Here is a 19,299-nt window from a genome sequence, read left to right as displayed (position 1 = left end):
TGCTCGCCATGGCTGGGCGAAGGTATCGATACTCTCGCGCCGAGAAGTAAAACTATGAGCCAGGTAGTGCTGAAGAGTGCTGAAGGACTTGGGGGGAGCATGCATATACAAAATACAAGTTGAGTTTGCGCTGAGAGCAGCAGAGAGCAGTCAGAGCAGTCGAGAGGGCGAAAAGTGGATCGCGAGGTTGGATGATATTTTAAAAGGAATTCAATGTTTGTTGTCTGATATCAGCTGATAGTGATTGATATGGATGCCGATAACGGAGTCGCGAATTGCCGAAACGCACGCATCTGTCCCACACGTGTGACATTCTCCGGTGATGCAGGAGAGTGATGAGTGTATGGTATTTTAAGACATTGGGTGAGTTTGCGCACCACGTACATCGGTTATTTCGATGCTCGTCGTATCACCGATTTGTTATCGCGACGTTTTATCATGAAGTTGGATTGTAATGACACGTTGTAATGGTAATGCGAGTAACGATATTTAGTACATAATCGTAAGTTTTGTCCTTAACCTATAATCTGTCGTTATTTATACTTCGATGTCGAATCGAATTAATTGCACGTTATACGTCCGTATTTTTTTCAGTTAATTTGCGGCTGCCAAAATGCCGTTCAAGTTCCACTTGAAGAAGAGCAGGCAGTACAACGTCGTGTCCAAGAATCAATACGTGATCTGTGTTGAATTGTTGGACGCCACTTCTATAGAATGCACTCTCAGCATCGACAGCGTCGGTCAGGAGTGCCTGGACAACGTGACGCAACGTTTGGGACTGGGACAACCTGAGTTTTTTAGTTTGCGCTACATTTGCCGTGGTACATCATCGCTTCGATGGATAGACATGGACAAACCTCTAAAGAGGCAGCTTGAAAAAGATGCTAAGAGCTTTACGCTTTACTTAAGAGTTATGTATTACATTGTGGACGTGCAGCTCATTCAAGATGAAATGACAAGGTATATTTTGTTATTTACATAAGGAAGGGGAGAGATTATTTCGAGAACTAGAAAAAGGTTATTTTTATGTAAATTTTTTTTATAAATGTTTGTAAATTTATCTATAAAATTATTGAGCATTAAGATCTACTTTCAATGATGTAGCTTTATCGTTATTTAAATGTGTTGATATACTTCTCAGTTTTATTAAGATGTCGCTTGTTATGTAAATTTTGTTTTGGAAACTATGTGAACAATTTATTTTAAATTTTGCACACATAATAATACATATTTAAAAATTTTATTTCTGAGAATGCATTACAGCACTTATGAAATCTAAACACAGTGATTCAAAATAAAAAAATAAGATCATATACTTCAGTTTTTCAGAATAGATTAATTTTTTTATCATATTTCTAAAAATACATAAAACTATCAATTTTTATTGTGATTTTGTGAATACAATTTTCATACACTATAACTATTTAAAAAAATAGCTCATTTTTTTATAACCCTAGTTCCAACAATAATTGATTATATATAGTTTAATAATTTTATTCACTCTTACTTTTGTTTTCCAGATCACTGAGTGTTTAGATTTTACAATAGTTGTAAGACAATATGCAAATTTGGACATGAATTTTTATAAGTACTATAATTTTTATTATTTTTATTTACAGAAATTTCTAATTGTAAATAAAATATTATATGTACAAAATTTAAAAAGAAATTTTTCACATAGTTTACAAAAAAATTAACATAACTAAACGAAATAGCTTTTTTCCTAACCCATGGAACAATCATTTTCCTTTAAGTGATGAATCTCTTTGGAAAATGTGAATATAATTTTGCAAGTTTTTCTTTTTGTTCCAGATATCATTATTATCTTCAATTGAAGAATGATGTGCTAGAAAACAAAATACAATGTAATTACAGACAGGCTTGCATATTAGCAAGCTATTCTATGCAAGCTGAGTTTGGAAATTATAGCTTGGAGAGACACACAATCGAGTATCTTCAACAATGCACTTTCTTCCCAAATGTAAAATGTCACTTTTTACAGCTAGATTCTTTTAATCACAAATGTCATGTAAATCTAAAATTGGTATTTTTTTATTAAGGAGCTAAGCAAAATGGATCCAGGTGGGCAAGAGTCTCTCTTACACACAGCAATATGCCAGTACAAGAGTCTTGGCAATATGACACAAACTACTGCAGAAGAACTATATATCTCGATTGCCATACAGTTGGAGGGTTATGGTACCGAAACATTTACTGCCAAGGTACAAATACTACAAATAGCATGGTAAATAAATGAAGACCTTGCACACAATGGAAAAATGTTAGATGTTAGGAATAGAAATTAGAATTTTAGAATCAGTTTCCTTAATGAATATCAAGCGTAATGTACAACGTATGTGAATAATGTAACACAAATATATCGTACGGGACACAACATTACTTATTATTTATCTAGTGTCGAGTGAAAAAACTAATTCTAAAATTTTAATTCTTATTTTTAATATCTAATATTCCTTCATTGTGTGCGAGGCTTAATTATTGTTATTTTAAATGTTGTAACTGGAATAAAATGTTTCAGGATAACAGTAACAATAAAGTTGTACTTGGAATTTCCATCAATGGAATTATGGTAGCCTATCCTAATATGCAAACAACACAATTTTACAGGTTATTATTTTACAATCTTACTTCATTTTCATATTCGAAATGTACTTATAAAGATATTAACGTCCTTTTTGTCATTCTATTCTTACATTTAACAAACTTAAAATAACGAAGAAACGTGTTAATATTTGTTCTTTATAAGCACATTTTAAATATAGATTTGTATGTACAGCTTTAATGTTCATTTCTACCAATGTAGATTTACTTGTGTTTTATTTTCTGCTAGTTTTAAGAATTAAAAAAAAGAAAGAATAAAGATTAAAAGTTAAACTAAAATTAAAGTTAAGCAACAGTGGTGGAAATGAACATAAATTTGTTTGCAAAAGTTATAACGTATTAAAACGAATAAATTTATACATTGTAGATGGAAAGACATCAGTAATGTCATAAATCAGAAAAAAACATTTAGAATAGAGTATAAGATGGAAGAAGCGAAGCAGTTTGTATTTACAGAGTCGCGCGACGCGAAATATATATGGAGATTATGTATAGCGCAACATTTGTTTTATATACAGTATCAAGAACGCCGTCCACAAGAAAGATCTAGTGGCTGTTGTGTGCGTAAATTAGCATTAATTTAATTGTATCTAAAACACGCGCATATACGGAGGTTTATATAATTACAGATGTTAATATATCATTTCAGGATAATGATACAAACGATTCTAGTGAGCAAGCGGTGTCCGTAAATTCGGACAACAGGGCCTCGGACACACATACGCGGTGGACAAGTTACAACGATCTCTCAATACCGTCACCGTGTCCCGTCGTGTCTGTTTCATCGACTGATATAAATAGTTTGCGTGCGTTATTACCATCATATAGACCTGCGCCCGATTACGAAACAGCAGTCCAAATGAAATATAATAACGGTGGAAACCCTCCACAGCCTTATTATGCGAATCAATCTGCAATAGTTGGTTCAGATATCTCGTGCCTGTTGGGTGTAAACCGTAATAGATATTAAATTAATGAAATATAAATAATAAGTTTACTCAATATCAAAAGTACTACTGATATTTGTGATGTGAAGAATTTGAACCAACATGAAAGAAAAAAAGATTATACAGGATGATTCAGAATAACCCGTTGTCTTTCAAGGAACGTATTCTTAGTCGAATTTTAAGACGATGTTTCCTTTGCCAAAAATTTGTCAGACGCTTAGATTTTGAAATATTAGCCGATTAAGTTAGCGTATCACGGGTCGAATACAGATGGTACGCAGGGGCGGCGCACTCACCGTTACGTGCGGGTGTGTCGTGAGGTGCCTGTTGCGCTCAGCTGATACAACACACAAGTTTTTCTCCCCCCCCCCCTCTCTCTCTCTCTCTCTTTCTCTCTCTGTCACATCACAATGCTAGCTTTAACTTAAAAATGTAATTAATTTTCTTCTTAATTTTAATGATTTTAATAAGAGAAGTGCCAGGAAATTCTTTGTACAGTCGAAGAATCGAACAAAGAATTGCACGAAATCTACAAAAGAGAGAGAGAGAGAGAGAGAGAAAGAGAGAGAGAGAGGAGAGAAAGACTTGTGTGTTGTATCAGCTGAGCGCAACAGGCACCTCACGACACACCCGCGCGTAACGGTGAGTGCGCCGCCCCTGCGTACCATCTGTATTCGACCCGTGATACGCTAACTTAATCGGCTAATATTTCAAAATCTAAGCGTCTGACAAATTTTTGGCAAAGGAAAAATCGTCTTAGAATTCGACCAGGAATACGTTCCTTGAAAGACAACGGGTTATTCTGAATCACCCTGTATATCATATATAATTCGTAAATATTGGATATATAAAATGTTTATAAATTATATATGAACATATTTTTGTATACACTTATAATTTATATGAAATATATATTAATATATGTTATATTTTGTTTGGAATAAAATATCGAATATTTTATTTATAAATATACATTATTAATATTCACGAATTTTTTAAAATTTACATACAAATTTACAAATAGTGCTTTTATCAATAAAATTATATGTTATTGCTGAATAAAAAGAATATGGTATAAGAAAGCACTTGGATAATAATTTCATTTAACATTACAATTGTGAAGATGTATATACATAATTGCTTTTTTATAGTTTTTTAGAATATCATATGTACATTATTTACACAGTTATTATTAACGAACACGTACGAATTACAGAAAAATTTCTTTTATTATGAAGTAAAATTTGAAATATTTATGTATTGAAAAATGTATGTATTGCAACTATTAAAAATATTGGCAAGTTGTCTCAGTCCATATTTTCATGAAGCATTCTTATTTAAATTTTCTACTTAAGTTCAGCAGCTTTGATCGCACGCATCAAAGCTGCTGGTTCAGGCTTATCTGCAGTGGCATACACATTGAAGCCAGAATTAATTAATGCATCTCTCGTCACAGGTCCTATTGCTACTGCTTTTATATCTTTGACATTAAAGAAATTTTTTTTAAGTTGTGCTGTAATACACTCCACTGTAGATGGACTGAAAAAGACAAATATATCAGGAGATTTTGCGAGTATTTTTGGTAACTCCTGTTCGAGAGTTTTACTCTCTAATGTTCTATAAACCACAATCTTTTCTAGCAAAATTCCACTGTCTCCGACGATACAGGATATAGTTTCACGGGCAATTTCACCGCATGGATACAATAATGGTTTCGAATCTCTCTTTACATCAAGAACAATTTTTTCAGCCAATTGCTTCGAATTACCAGTGTGACTGCCTATACAATGTTGTAAGTTAAGTTGATTTTTTGCGAGAGAATCTGTTGCAGGCCCTACACAGTATGCTGGCATCTGCTCCCAATGACACAAGATATTCTTATCTTCTTTCGCTGCTAACGCAACAGCTTCAACTGTACGAGGACTTGTTAATATTAGGCCTACAATTAATGAACTGATGACATATGACACTTAATAATACTAGAAGTTATAGTAGACGTAATGTATTACCACTATATTTGTCAGCTTCTGACAGACATGCTCGCAACTCTGAGATATTCACAAATTCAAATTGCAAAGTTTGTAAATATTCACAATTATAACCAGCTGATTCCAATGTTTCAACATATGTCTCTTGCTTATCACTTTTTTCGGACAATACTTTGCACAATATCACTGTCCTGCCACTTTCAGCCATTACATAGATAAAAGTGTGTTCTAGTTTAGAGTGCTATTACAACAGGAAAGAAAATATATATCTCTCTGAGAAATATATTAAACGTATATTAGTTGTATTATAACCATTAGTAACACGAGTAAACTGTATCACAGATAGGTATTACTTATCTGTATCTACAACTACAGTAAATTTTTGCAACTATCAAGAGATTGATAAAAAGTATTATGTTTTGAAATTTCTTAAAGAAACATTTAAAAATTTTGAAGATAATAAAATGTTTATATGACATCTTTAAAGATAGTTTCAACCAAATTCCCGATTAATTGGTAATAAATTAATCAGGGTATTATTTTATTAACATAGATAGAATTATTAGCTTTTTGTTTAACAAGTATGCAAAAAAGATATAAAAAAACGATAAATTATATGCTTATAAATAAAATAGTTATAAATTTTCTTTTAAATAATTCTGCCGGTTGAATAAATCGCCGATTAAGTGAATCAAGGTTACTCTAAAATATTTAGAACATCTTTGAAATATTGTCTTTGAAATATTGTTTTATCAATTACGCATAAAAAATTGAAATTATGATTGATGTGATAATATAAAAAATTGCTCAATCTCATTATAATCGCGAAATTGTTATTGATAAGTCACGCTTGCTTGCATAACATTATACACATGCACTTGTATAAAAAGTGTTTCGAATATATTAATACATTTTATACCTGTTTAATACTTATGTCTCTATTTTTACACCTCTAATTTTAATAACATGATTAAACTACATTTATTTCTTTAATTTGAAATCTGTCAAAGTAGAAATACTAATATATTTAGCATACACTCACCATGTCTGTTATCAGAGAGGAACCTGAGAGCGACCACGGCGGCCTTTTTCCTATAACGCTTCGAAACTCCCGTACACTAGTGACGCACATCTATTCTGGTCAGAATGGGAACTACGTGTCACATCCATTTTGCAACCCGCCGTTAAAAACAGTGTGGATGTTAGCACGGACAACAACCCACATTCATCTCTCGAGAAATGGATGTAGGTTGTTGTCCGTGCTAACATCCATTTCGCTGCAAATAAAATCTGACGCGTATCGCGTATGTTGCATCCAGAACAGGGGTCGAGAATGTGCACAAATGAATAATTACGTCTACTTTCGCGTAATTTTTATTTATTATAGTCTGAAATATTTACATTAACATTGATATTAATACATATCAATACGTTTATGCCCATATTTTGCACAATCATATTTTACTTAAAAAAAATGTTTAATAGTAACAGAAAGAATTTGGTTCTTTAATAAAGAAACATTTCATTTTACGCAGAACTTAAAAAATAATTGTAATTAACATCGCATCATATAATGAAGAAGAAATAAATGTCTTTCCACGAATAAATATACCATCTTTTTATTTTTACATAATTCTTTATTATTTAAATGTCTTCAAATTATGCTTTTGAAAAAATTAGTTTTTTTAATTTTTTTAAATCTTGACGAAACTCTCTCTCTCTCACTCTTTCTCTCTTTCTCTCTTTCTCTTTTAACGTGATTGTCCTTTAATTGTTTAGGCCTTCAGTTAGAGAGAGAAAGCATCGCGGTGATAGACATGAGCAAGCGGCGATGTTATCTCTATGGATATCCTCCTCTTCACTCCCCTCTCGACACCAAACGTTTTCCGTGCTACGTTTAGGCCGCAAAATTCAGAAAGAGGATTTCGGACAATTTCTGCGCAGGGACGTAGAGAGACTAGAAAGCGCCCACTCTTTTTTTATTATGTTACAATGGCATATACGAGGTGTGTTCAAAAAGTATCGCGAATTTTGAATTTTCGCGGGTTACGTATATTCGAATTTCGATCTTTTTGTGGCGTTATGTTGGTACTCATGTCTCTCACTTATGCCGACAAGCTCGGCCATTTTGAATGTTCACTTAATTGTTGACAGCTGCTTTGCTTGCACGTGTTTTGGATCGTCTTCGATTTTTACCTATTCAAAAAAATGGATCAAAGAACCTGTATCAAATTTTGTGTGAAAAACGAAATTAAGTGCGCGGATGCATTCCGAATGTTGACTGTGGCATACGGAGAAGCTACCTTGGACCGAAGCAACGTTTATCGGTGGTACAAAATGTTCTCAGAAGGCCGAGAAGATGTGAACGACGAAGAGCGTGCCGGACGCCCGAGCACTTCAACAACAGACGAAAAAATTAATGAAGTGGAGAAAATGGTATTGGCCAATCGTCGAATCACCGTTAGAGAAGTTGCTGAGGACCTAAACATATCGATTGGCTCGTGCCATTCGATTTTTATCAATGATTTGGGCATGAGACGGGTCGCCGCGAAATTCGTACCAAAATTGTTCAATTGCGACCAAAAACAGCATCGCATGAACATTGCTAATGAGATGTTGGACTCTGTCCGCGACGACCCAAATTTGCTCCAGAGGGTCATAACTGGTGAGGAATCGTGGGTTTATGGTTATGACGTGGAAACCAAAGCTCAATCATCTCAATGGAAGCTGCCGCACGAACCAAGACCGAAAAAAGCGCGCCAAGTTCGGTCGAATGTGAAAGTTTTGCTGACAGTTTTCTTCGATTGCAGGGGCGTGGTGCATCATGAGTTCTTGCCACAGGGTAGAACGGTCAATAAAGAATATTACCTGCAAGTTATGCGCAATTTGCGCGAAGCAATCCGCCAGAAACGCCCGGATTTGTGGAAGAACAAAAATTGGCTTTTGCACCACGATAACGCCCCTGCTCACACATCGTTGCTTGTGCGCGACTTTTTGGCCAAAAACAACACACTAATGATGCCGCAGCCACCGTATTCCCCAGATCTGGCCCCCTGTGACTTTTTCTTGTTCCCTAAACTGAAGAGGCCCATGAAAGGACGACGTTACGCTACGCTTGACGAGATAAAGACGGCATCGAAGGAGGAGCTGAACAAGATAAAAAAAAATGATTTTTTGAAGTGCTTCGAAGATTGGAAAAACCGTTGGCACAAGTGTATAATATCTCATGGGGATTACTTTGAAGGGGACAAAATAGATATTCATGAATAAATAAATAATTTTTGAAAAAACACAAAATTCGCGATACTTTTTGAACACACCTCGTACATGCATACGCATGATTTACAAATGACAATACGCGCGATTAATATGGCACAATAAATAATAATAATAATAATAATAATAATAATAATAATAATAATGTAATAAAAATCAATTAAATATATGGATACTTGAGTATTATTTTTATTCTCTAACTTACAAACGTGAAGATTATTGATCTGATTTTAATACAACCTTTCAACAGTTTTTACGAAATATCACGTAAAGATTAATCAAAACTTTACAAAAAAAAATTAATAAAGAATTATATAATAATATACGATATAAGGTATTAAAGTGTTAATCAGTAAAGTAACGGATTTTAATCAAATTCTTCTCGATATTAATCGATGGCAATTGTGGAAATGATGGAAATGGGATGGCAATGGGATGGAAATATTGGAATGAATGCAATGATGTTAATGGAATGGCAATAATGGAAATGAAGACAATGACAATATATGTAGCCTGACGGCAATGACGACAATGGTGGAAATGATGGCAATTATGACAATGTTCTCGAAGTTAATGATGGCAATGGAATGGCAATATGGAAATGGAATCGCATAATGGAATGAATGCAATGATGGAAATGTTATCAAAAAGATGGCAATGATGGCAATAATAAAAATGGTGGCAATGTCGGCAGTGGCGGCAATGGCATAATAATAATGGCAATGATGAAAATGGGATGACAATGATGGCAACGATGGCAATAATGACAATGATGAAAAAGATGAAAAGTAGGCCATCCCATTGGATGGCAATGATGGAAAGAATGCAATTATGGAATGCAATTATCGATTCCTGAATGACATGAGCTTGCTGCTGTATTTGGTCTGCAGCCATATAATATTTCCATTTCATCATAGAATGGACAACGTTTAGTTGCAGCTCCACTAACATTATTATCTCTTTAGCATTTAAAATATGCAAGATTTAAATTTTTTAATTTTAGTTTTATCTGCTCTGCAGTTTTATTGTAACCTCTTTGTTCCATTTCTGAAACAAGTAGCCGGAAAATTTCAACATGTTTATGTCTTTTTCCATCCATTATTGATAATATTTGTTTTTCCGTGCATAATTCTAAAAAAACACGCGTCTCCTCTTCTTACCAATTTTGTCTTTTTTTACACATTATATTAATTATCGCAGATTTATTCTCACAAGACGAAGACATTATTAACTATTAACTGAAGAAAACTTGAGAAAACCTAAATCGCCTATTACATAATACGGAAATGTTTACACAGTTACAAGTGTGCTGAAAATGGGTACTATTTTGATACGATACGTCTGTTTGATTTGTATCGTACCAGACTATACATCATCGTTTACACCATCGAATTAAATTAATTTAGTACGTATATTGTACTTAGTACGCGTATCAAACAACCGGTGTAAACTAAGCCATTGCCATCAATGCCATCATTGCCACGATTGCCGTCATTATCACAATTGCCATCATTGCTATCATTGTCACAAATGCCACCATTTCTGCTACTGGTATCATTGCCATCTTTTTGATAACGTTAACAAGCATTTATTCCATAATGTGCCATTCCATGTCCATATTGCCATTTCATTGCCATCATTAAAATTATCGAGAACATTGCCCTAAGATTGTCAGGCTATAGGCTGACTAATGGCACTGATGTTCATGTGCATTGTTGAAAAATTGAAATGAATGCAATGATGGTAATGGGATGGCGACGATGGCAAAGATGTCAATGATGGCAATAATGGGAATGATGGCAATTGTAGAAATGACGGAAATGGGATGGAAATAATGGAATGAATGTTATGATGGCAATGATGAAAATGATGGCAATAATGGGAATGATGGCAATAGTGGTAATGATGGCAATAATGGGAATGCTGTGAATGAGAGACTATCTCACATATTCCAAGCAGAACAGGGAGTCACCACTACATCAAAATAATATCAAAATGATCATTAAAAGTCACTTTTCGATCAATTAAGATTTGATGTCATTTTCACTTACTGTTCTGCTTGGGATTAATCTTTAGCGGACAAATGGTGAGACAATCGACCAGAGACATTTAGTCGATTTTTTGACAAAAACTTGACGAAAATGATGAATTTTTTCAAAATTAAAAAAAAACTTGGAAAAAATTAACTTCTGACATTTCGTATACGACAGGCGAAAGGGCTATTAAAACGCGGAATGGTCCATAAAATTTCGGTAACAATTTTGCCGTAATGCTTTGAGACGCGGACGATAGGACGTGGTATCTCTTCAAAACGAGCTCCCACTACAAAAACTGTACCACGCCGACGCTGATTATAATACATAACATGTTTTTGGTAGGCTTGCTCGAGATTTACCGATACCTATTCAACGCTCGTAAGTCTTAAATACGTCGTGATCGATATTTTGCCACTATAATGACATGAATAATCTTTAGCGGAAAAACGGTGAAAGATAGACCAACTTTGGTCAATTTTTTGACAAGAATAGATGTCAGAAGTGAATCCATTTTCAAGTTCTTTTTAATTTTGCAGAAATTCAGTGGACTATCACTAACGCCACAATTGCCATCATTCCCACTATTATTATCATTTCTATCATTGCCATTTCCATTGCCGTCGTAATAGTGACAATACGATGGCCTGATCATCATCGCCATCATCGCCATCATCGCCATCATCGCCATCATCGCCATCATCGCCATCATCGCCAATATTGCTAACATCGCCATCATCGCCATCATCGCAATCATCATCGCCATCATCGCCATCATCATCGCCATCATTGCCATCATCATCGCTATCATTGCTATTATCGCCAAAAGAGATATGTCAGTCAAAGTTCGAAATTTTTGAATAAAACTTTTTTTGCAAATTTCTCCAATATCTTTGTGTTCTGATAGCCCCCAGAAGAGTTCAAACTTTTATCATGATGGATCGAATCGCTAAAGTGAAAAACGAAAGAGTTATATCAGTCAAAGTTCGAAATATTTGAGTAAAATTTTTTTTGCGAATTTCTCCAATATCTCTGTGTTCTGATAGCCCCCAGAAGAGTTCAAACTTTTATCATGATGGATCGAATCGCTAAAGTGAAAAACGAAAGAGTTGTATCAGTCAAAGTTCGAAATAATTGAGTAAAATTATTTTTGCGATTTTCTCCAATATCTGTGTGTTCTGATAGCCCCCAGAAGACTTCTAACTTTTTTCATGATGGATCGAATCGCTAAAGTGAAAATCGAAAGACTTATATCAGACCAAAGTTTATGAGAAATATTTTTTTTGCGAATTTCTCCAATATCTCTGTGTTCTAACAGCCCCCAGAAGAGTTCAAACTTTTATCATGATGGATCGAATTGCTAAAGTGAAAAACGAAAGAGTTGTATCAGTCAAAGTTCGAAATATTTGAGTAAAATTAATTTGCGAATTTCTCCAATATCTCTGTGTTCTGACAGCCCCCAGAAGAGTTCAAACTTTTTTCATGATGGATCGAATCGCTAAAGTGAAAAACGAAAGACTTATATCAGACCAAAATTTTTGAGAAAAATTTCTTTTGCGAATTTCTTCAATATTTTTGTGTTCTGATAGTTCCCAGAAGACTTTTAACTTTTTTCATGATGGATCGAATCGCTAAAGTGAAAAACGAAAGACTTATATCAGACCAAAATTTATGAGAAAAATTTTTTTTGCGAATTTCTCCAATATCTCTGTGTTCTGATAGCCCCCAGAAGAGTTCAAACTTTTATCATGATGGATCGAATTGCTAAAGTGAAAAACGAAAGAGTTATATCAGTCAAAGTTCGAAATATTTGAGTAAAATTTTTTTTGCGAATTACTCCAATATCTCTGTGTTCTGACAGCCCCCAGAAGACTTCTAACTTTTATCATGATGGATCGAATCGCTAAAGTGAAAGACTTATATCAGACCAAAATTTTTGAGAAAAACTTCTTTTGCGAATTTCTCCAATATTTTTGTGTTCTGATAGCCCCCAGAAGACTTTTAACTTTTTTCATGATGGATCGAATCGCTAAAGTGAAAAACGAAAGACTTATATCAGACCAAAATTTATGAGAAAATTTTTTTTGCGAATTTCTCAAATATCTCTGTGTTCTGATAGCCCCTAGAAGAGTTCAAACTTTTATCATGATGGATCGAATTGCTAAAATGAAAAACGAAAGACTTATATCAGAACAAAATTTTTGAGAAAAATTTCTTTTGCGAATTTCTTCAATATTTTTGTGTTCTGATAGCCCCCAGAAGACTTTTAACTTTTTTCATGATGGATCGAATCGCTAAAGTGAAAAACGAAAGACTTATATCAGACCAAAATTTATGAGAAAAATTTTTTTTGCGAATTTCTCCAATATCTCTGTGTTCTGACAGCCCCCAGAAGAGTTCAAACTTTTTTCATGATGGAACGAATCGCTAAAGTGAAAAACGAAAGACTTATATCAGACCAAAATTTTTGAGAAAAATTTTTTTTGCGAATTTCTCCAATATTTTAGTGTTCTGATAGCCCCCAGAAGACTTTTAACTTTTTTCATGATGGATCGAATCGCTAAAGTGAAAAACGAAAGACTTATATCAGACCAAAATTTTTGAGAAAAATTTTTTTTGCGAATTTCTCCAATATCTCTGTGTTCTGATAGCCCCCAGAAGAGTTCAAACTTTTATCATGATGGATCGAATCGCTAAAGTGAAAAACGAAAGAGTTGTATCAGTCAAAGTTCGAAATATTTGAGTAAAATTTTTTTTGCGAATTTCTCCAATATCTCTGTGTTCTGACAGCCCCCAGAAGAGTTCAAACTTTTTTCATGATGGATCGAATCGCTAAAATGAAAAACGAAAGACTTATATCAGAACAAAATTTTTGAGAAAAATTTCTTTTGCGAATTTCTACAATATTTTTGTGTTCTGATAGCCCCCAGAAGACTTTTAACTTTTTTCATGATGGATCGAATCGCTAAAGTGAAAAACGAAAGACTTATATCAGACCAAAATTTTTGAGAAAAATTTTTTTTGCGAATTTCTCAAATATCTCTGTGTTCTGATAGCCCCCAGAAGAGTTCAAACTTTTATCATGATGGATCGAATCGCTAAAGTGAAAAACGAAAGAGTTGTATCAGTCAAAGTTCGAAATATTTGAGTAAAATTTTTTTTGCGAATTTCTCCAATATCACTGTGTTCTGACAGCCCCCAGAAGAGTTCAAACTTTTTTCATGATGGAACGAATCGCTAAAGTGAAAAACGAAAGATTTATATCAGACCAAAATTCTTGAGAAAAATTTTTTTTGCCAATTTCTCCAATATTTTAGTGTTCTGATAGCCCCCAGAAGACTTTTAACTTTTTTCATGATGGATCGAATCGCTAAAGTGAAAAACGAAAGAGTTATATCAGTCAAAGTTCGAAATATTTGAGTAAAATTATTTTTGCGATTTTCTCCAATATCTGTGTGTTCTGATAGCCCCCAGAAGACTTCTAACTTTTATCATGATGGATCGAATCGCTAAAGTGAAAAACGAAAAAGTTATATCATTTTTTTTTTTTTTTTTGTTTACGGAGAGGAAATGCGTTACCGCATACCCCAAACCTCGGGGGTGGCCTGGTGGTTATGTGGGGCTCTTCCCCGCCGACGACGTGTCCGCGGAGACATACCCACTAAAACCTCTCCGGGTGTCCTGCCCTGGTCCTTGACTGGGGGACTCCGGGAAAGTGTGCAGCATACTTCCGGAGCCCCCCCGGACCTGTCGGCTGAGCCGACTCGTCTCGCCGGGGGCACCCAAACATTGGGTCCACCGGCAGGGCATCGAGGCTTGTCTGCCTTAGGTCGGGGAGAGGGGACACCGTCCCCTCCCCACCTCTTCCCCTGTTGTTGTTGGGGGTATGGGCCCGGGGTTCCGGCCCCCGCCGGAGTGGTCCCGGGCCTAGCCGTGCCTCGTAGATGGGCGTCGGCTCCCACAGATTCACGGGAGATGGAAAGCTTGGCCATCTCCGCCCGGCGAGTCTGGGAGGGTTGTCTTCCTCCCGTTTGTGCGTGGGAGGGAGGCCCTCCCTCCGTGTTAAAGAGTTATATCAGTCAAAGTTCGAAGTATTGAGTAAAATTTTTTTTGCGAATTTCTCCAATATCTCTGTGTTCTGATAGCCATCAGAAGACTTCTAACTTTTTTCATGATGGATCGAATTGCAAAAGTGAAAAACGAAAGACTTATATCAGACCAAAATTTTTGAGAAAAATTTTTTTTGCGAATTTCTCCAATATCTCTGTGTTCTGACAGCCCCCAGAAGAGTTCAAACTTTTATCATGATGGATCGAATCGCTAAAGTGAAAAACGAAAGTGTTATATCAGTCAAAGTTCGAAATATTTGAGTAAAATTAATTTGCGATTTTCTCCAATATCTGTGTGTTCTGATAGCCCCCAGAAGACTTCTAACTTTTATCATGATGGATCGAATCGCTAAAGTGAAAAACGAAAGATTTATATCAGTCAAAGTTCGAAATATTTGAGTAAAATTTTTTTTGCAGATTTCTCCAATATCTGTGTGTTCTGATAGCCCCCAGAAGACTTTTAACTTTTTTCATGATGGATCGAATCGCTAAAATGAAAAACGAAAGTCTTATATCAGACCAAAATTTTTGAGAAAAACTTCTTTTGCGAATTTCTCCAATATTTTTGTGTTCTGATAGCCCCCAGAAGACTTTTAACTTTTTTCATGATGGATCGAATCGCTAAAGTGAAAAACGAAAGACTTATATCAGACCAAAATTTTTGAGAAAAATTTTTTTTGCGAATTTCTCCAATATCTCTGTGTTCTGATAGCCCCCAGAAGAGTTCAAACTTTTATCATGATGGATCGAATCGCTAAAGTGAAAATCGAAAGAGTTGTATCAGTCAAAGTTCGAAATATTTGAGTAAAATTTTTTTTGCGAATTTCTCCAATATCTCTGTGTTCTGACAGCCCCCAAAAGAGTTCAAACTTTTTTCATGATGGATCGAATTGCTATAATGAAAAACGAAAGACTTATATCAGAACAAAATTTTTGAGAAAAATTACTTTTGCGAATTTATTCAATATTTTTGTGTTCTGATAGCCCCCAGAAGACTTTTAACTTTTTTCATGATGGATCGAATCGCTAAATTGAAAAACGAAAGACTTATATCAGACCAAAATTTATGAGAAAAATTTTTTGTGCGAATTTCTCCAATATCTCTGTGTTCTGATAGCCCCCAGAAGAGTTCAAACTTTTATCATGATGGATCGAATCGCTAAAGTGAAAAACGAAAGAGTTGTATCAGTCAAAGTTCGAAATAATTGAGTAAAATTATTTTTGCGATTTTGTCCAATATCTGTGTGTTCTGATAGCCCCCAGAAGACTTCTAACTTTTTTCATGATGGATCGAATCTCTAAAGTGAAAATCGAAAGACTTATATCAGACCAAAATTTTTGAGAAAAACATCTTTTGCGAATTTCTCCAATATTTTTGTGTTCTGATAGCCCCCAGAAGACTTTTAACTTTTTTCATGATGGATCGAATCGCTAAAGTGAAAAACGAAAGAGTTATATCAGTCAAAGTTCGAAATATTTGAGTAAAAGTATTTTTGCGATTTTCTCCAATATCTGTGTGTTCTGGTAGACCCCAGAAGAGTTCAAACTTTTATCATGATGGATCGAATCGCTAAAGTGAAAAACGAAAAAGTTATATCATTTTTTTTTTTTCTTTGTTTACGGAGAGGAAATGAGTTACCGCATACCCCAGACCTCGGGGGAGGCCTGGTGGTTATGTGGGGCTCTTCCCCGCCGACGACGTGTCCGCGGAGACATACCCACTAAAACCTCTCCGGGTGTCCTGCCCTGGTCCTTGACTGGGGGACTCCGGGAAAGTGTGCAGCATACTTCCGGAGCCCCCGGACCTGTCGGCTGAGCCGAATCGTCTCGCCGGGGGCACCCAAACATTGGGTCCCCCGGCAGGGCATCGAGGCTTGTCTGCCTTAGGTCGGGGAGAGGGGACACCGTCCCCTCCCCGCCTCTTCCCTGTTGTTGTTGGGGGTATGGGCCCGGGGTTCCGGCCCCCGCCGGAGTGGTCTCGGGCCTAGCCGTGCCTCGTAGATGGGCGTCGGCTCCCACAGATTCACGGGAGATGGAAAGCTTGGCCATCTCCTCCCGGCGAGTCTGGGAGGGTTGTCTTCCTCCCGTTTGTGCGTGGGAGGGAGGCCCTCCCTCCGTGTTAAAGAGTTATATCAGTCAAAGTTCGAAGTATTGAGTAAAATTTTTTTTGCGAATTTCTCCAATATCTCTGTGTTCTGATAGCCATCAGAAGACTTCTAACTTTTTTCATGATGGATCGAATTGCAAAAGTGAAAAACGAAAGACTTATATCAGACCAAAATTTTTGAGAAAAATTTTTTTTGCGAATTTCTCCAATATCTCTGTGTTCTGACAGCCCCCAGAAGAGTTCAAACTTTTATCATGATGGATCGAATCGCTAAAGTGAAAAACGAAAGAGTTATATCAGTCAAAGTTCGAAGTATTGAGTAAAATTTTTTTTGCGAATTTCTCCAATATCTCTGTGTTCTGATAGCCACCAGAAGACTTCTAACTTTTTTCATGATGGATCGAATCGCAAAAGTGAAAAACGAAAGACATATATAAGACCAAAATTTTTGAGAAAAATTTTTTTTGCGAATTTCTCCAATATCTCTGTGTTCTGACAGCCCCCAGAAGAGTTCAAACTTTTATCTTGATGGATCGAATCGCTAAAGTGAAAAACGAAAGAGTTGTATCAGTCAAAGTTCGAAATAATTGAGTAAAATTATTTTTGCGATTTTGTCCAATATCTGTGTGTTCTGATAGCCCCCAGAAGACTTCTAACTTTTTTCATGATGGATCGAATCGCTAAAATGAAAAACGAAAGACTTATATCAGAACAAAATTTTTGAGAAAGATTTCTTTTGCGAATTTCTTCAATATTTTTGTGTTCTGATAGCCCTCAGAAGACTTTTAACTTTTATCATGATGGATCGAATCGCTAAAGTGAAAAACGAAAGACTTATATCAGACCAAAATTTTTGAGAAAAATTTTTTTTGTCAATTTCTCCAATATTTTAGTGTTCTGATAGCCCCCAGAAGAATTTTAAATTTTTTCATGATGGATCGAATCGCTAAAGTGAAAAACGAAAGAGTTATATCAGTCAAAGTTCGAAATATTTGAGTAAAACTATTTTTGCGATTATCTCCAATATCTGTGTGTTCTGGTAGCCCCCAGAAGAGTTCAAACTTTTATCATGATGGATCGAATCGCTAAAGTGAAAAACGAAAGGCTTATATCAGACCAAAATTTTTGAGAAAAATTTTTTTTGCGAATTTCTCCAATATCTCTGTGTTCTGATAGTCCCCAGAAGAGTTCAAACTTTTATCATGATGGATCGAATCGCTAAAGTGAAAAACGAAAGACTTATATCAGACCAAAATTTTTGAGAAAAACTTCTTTTGCGAATTTCTTCAGTATTTTTGTGTTCTGATAGCCCCCAGAAGACTTTTAACTTTTTTCATGATGGATCGAATCGCTAAAGTGAAAAACGAAAGACTTATATCAGACCAAAATTTATGAGAAAAATTTTTTTTGCGAATTTCTCCAATATCTCTGTGTTCTGATAGCCCCCAGAAGAGTTCAAACTTTTATCATGATGGATCGAATCGCTAAAGTGAAAATCGAAAGACTTATATCTGACCAAAATTTTTGAGAAAAACTTCTTTTGCGAATTTCTTCAGTATTTTTGTGTTCTGATAGCCCCCAGAAGACTTTTAACTTTTTTCATGATGGATCGAATCGCTAAAGTGAAAAACGAAAGACTTATATAAGACCAAAATTTTTGAGAAAAATTTTTTTTGCGAATTTCTCTAATATCTCTGTGTTCTGATAGCCCCCAGAAGAGTTCAAACTTTTATCATGATGGATCGAATCGCTAAAGTGAAAAACGAAAACGTTGTATCAGTCAAAGTTCGAAATTTTTGAGTAAAATTTTTTTTGCCAATTTCTCCAATATCTCTGTGTTCTGATAGCCCCCAGAAGACTTCTAACTTTTTTCATGATGGACCGAATCGCTAAAGTGAAAATCGAAAGACTTATATCAGACCAAAATTTTAGAGAAAAACTTTTTTTGCGAATTTCTCCAATATTTTTGTGTTCTGATAGCCCCCAGAAGACTTTTAACTTTTTTCATGATGGATCGAATTGCTAAAGTGAAAAACGAAAGACTTATATCCGAACAAAATTTATGAGAAAAATTTTTTTTGCGAATTTCTCCAATATCTCTGTGTTCTGACAGACCCAGAAGAGTTCAAACTTTTATCATGATGGATCGAATCGCTAAAGTGAAAAACGAAAGAGTTATATCAGTCAAAGTTCGAAGTATTGAGTAAAATTTTTTTT

At 35.2% G+C, this 19,299-nt stretch overlaps 2 protein-coding genes across 4 annotated transcripts; one reads left to right on the top strand and one right to left on the bottom strand.

Annotated features, from left to right (window-relative positions):
• Positions 1-139: 139 nt before the first annotated feature.
• LOC105201003 (tyrosine-protein phosphatase non-receptor type 14) lies at positions 140-3,839 on the top strand. 2 transcript variants are annotated; one of them, XM_011168823.3, is made up of 7 exons: positions 140-502; positions 595-960; positions 1,813-1,981; positions 2,061-2,222; positions 2,540-2,628; positions 2,990-3,182; positions 3,272-3,839. In XM_011168823.3, exons 2-7 carry the CDS (start codon positions 614-616, stop codon positions 3,590-3,592), a joined length of 1,281 nt encoding a protein of 426 aa, XP_011167125.1. In that variant the 5' UTR covers positions 140-502; positions 595-613; the 3' UTR covers positions 3,593-3,839. The 2 variants fall into 2 exon arrangements, with proteins under 2 accessions (XP_011167125.1, XP_011167126.1); XM_011168824.3 differs by having other exon boundaries at positions 182-363.
• An 805-nt stretch (positions 3,840-4,644) lies between these two features.
• Positions 4,645-6,650, bottom strand: LOC105201001 (uroporphyrinogen-III synthase). 2 transcript variants are annotated; one of them, XM_011168819.3, is made up of 3 exons: positions 6,600-6,650; positions 5,579-5,798; positions 4,645-5,508 (listed from the first exon to the last, which is right to left on the bottom strand). In XM_011168819.3, the coding sequence occupies exons 1-3, from the start codon at positions 6,600-6,602 to the stop codon at positions 4,916-4,918; spliced, it is 816 nt and encodes a 271-aa protein (XP_011167121.1). In that variant the 5' UTR covers positions 6,603-6,650; the 3' UTR covers positions 4,645-4,915. The 2 variants fall into 2 exon arrangements, with proteins under 2 accessions (XP_011167121.1, XP_011167122.1); XM_011168820.3 differs by having other exon boundaries at positions 6,477-6,610.
• Positions 6,651-19,299: the final 12,649 nt, after the last annotated feature.

This window comes from Solenopsis invicta, chromosome 3 (genome assembly GCF_016802725.1).
Source record: "Solenopsis invicta isolate M01_SB chromosome 3, UNIL_Sinv_3.0, whole genome shotgun sequence".
NCBI lineage: Eukaryota > Metazoa > Arthropoda > Insecta > Hymenoptera > Formicidae > Solenopsis > Solenopsis invicta.
Note: the sequence above shows the minus strand (reverse complement) of the source record. Positions and strands in the feature narration are given on the sequence as shown.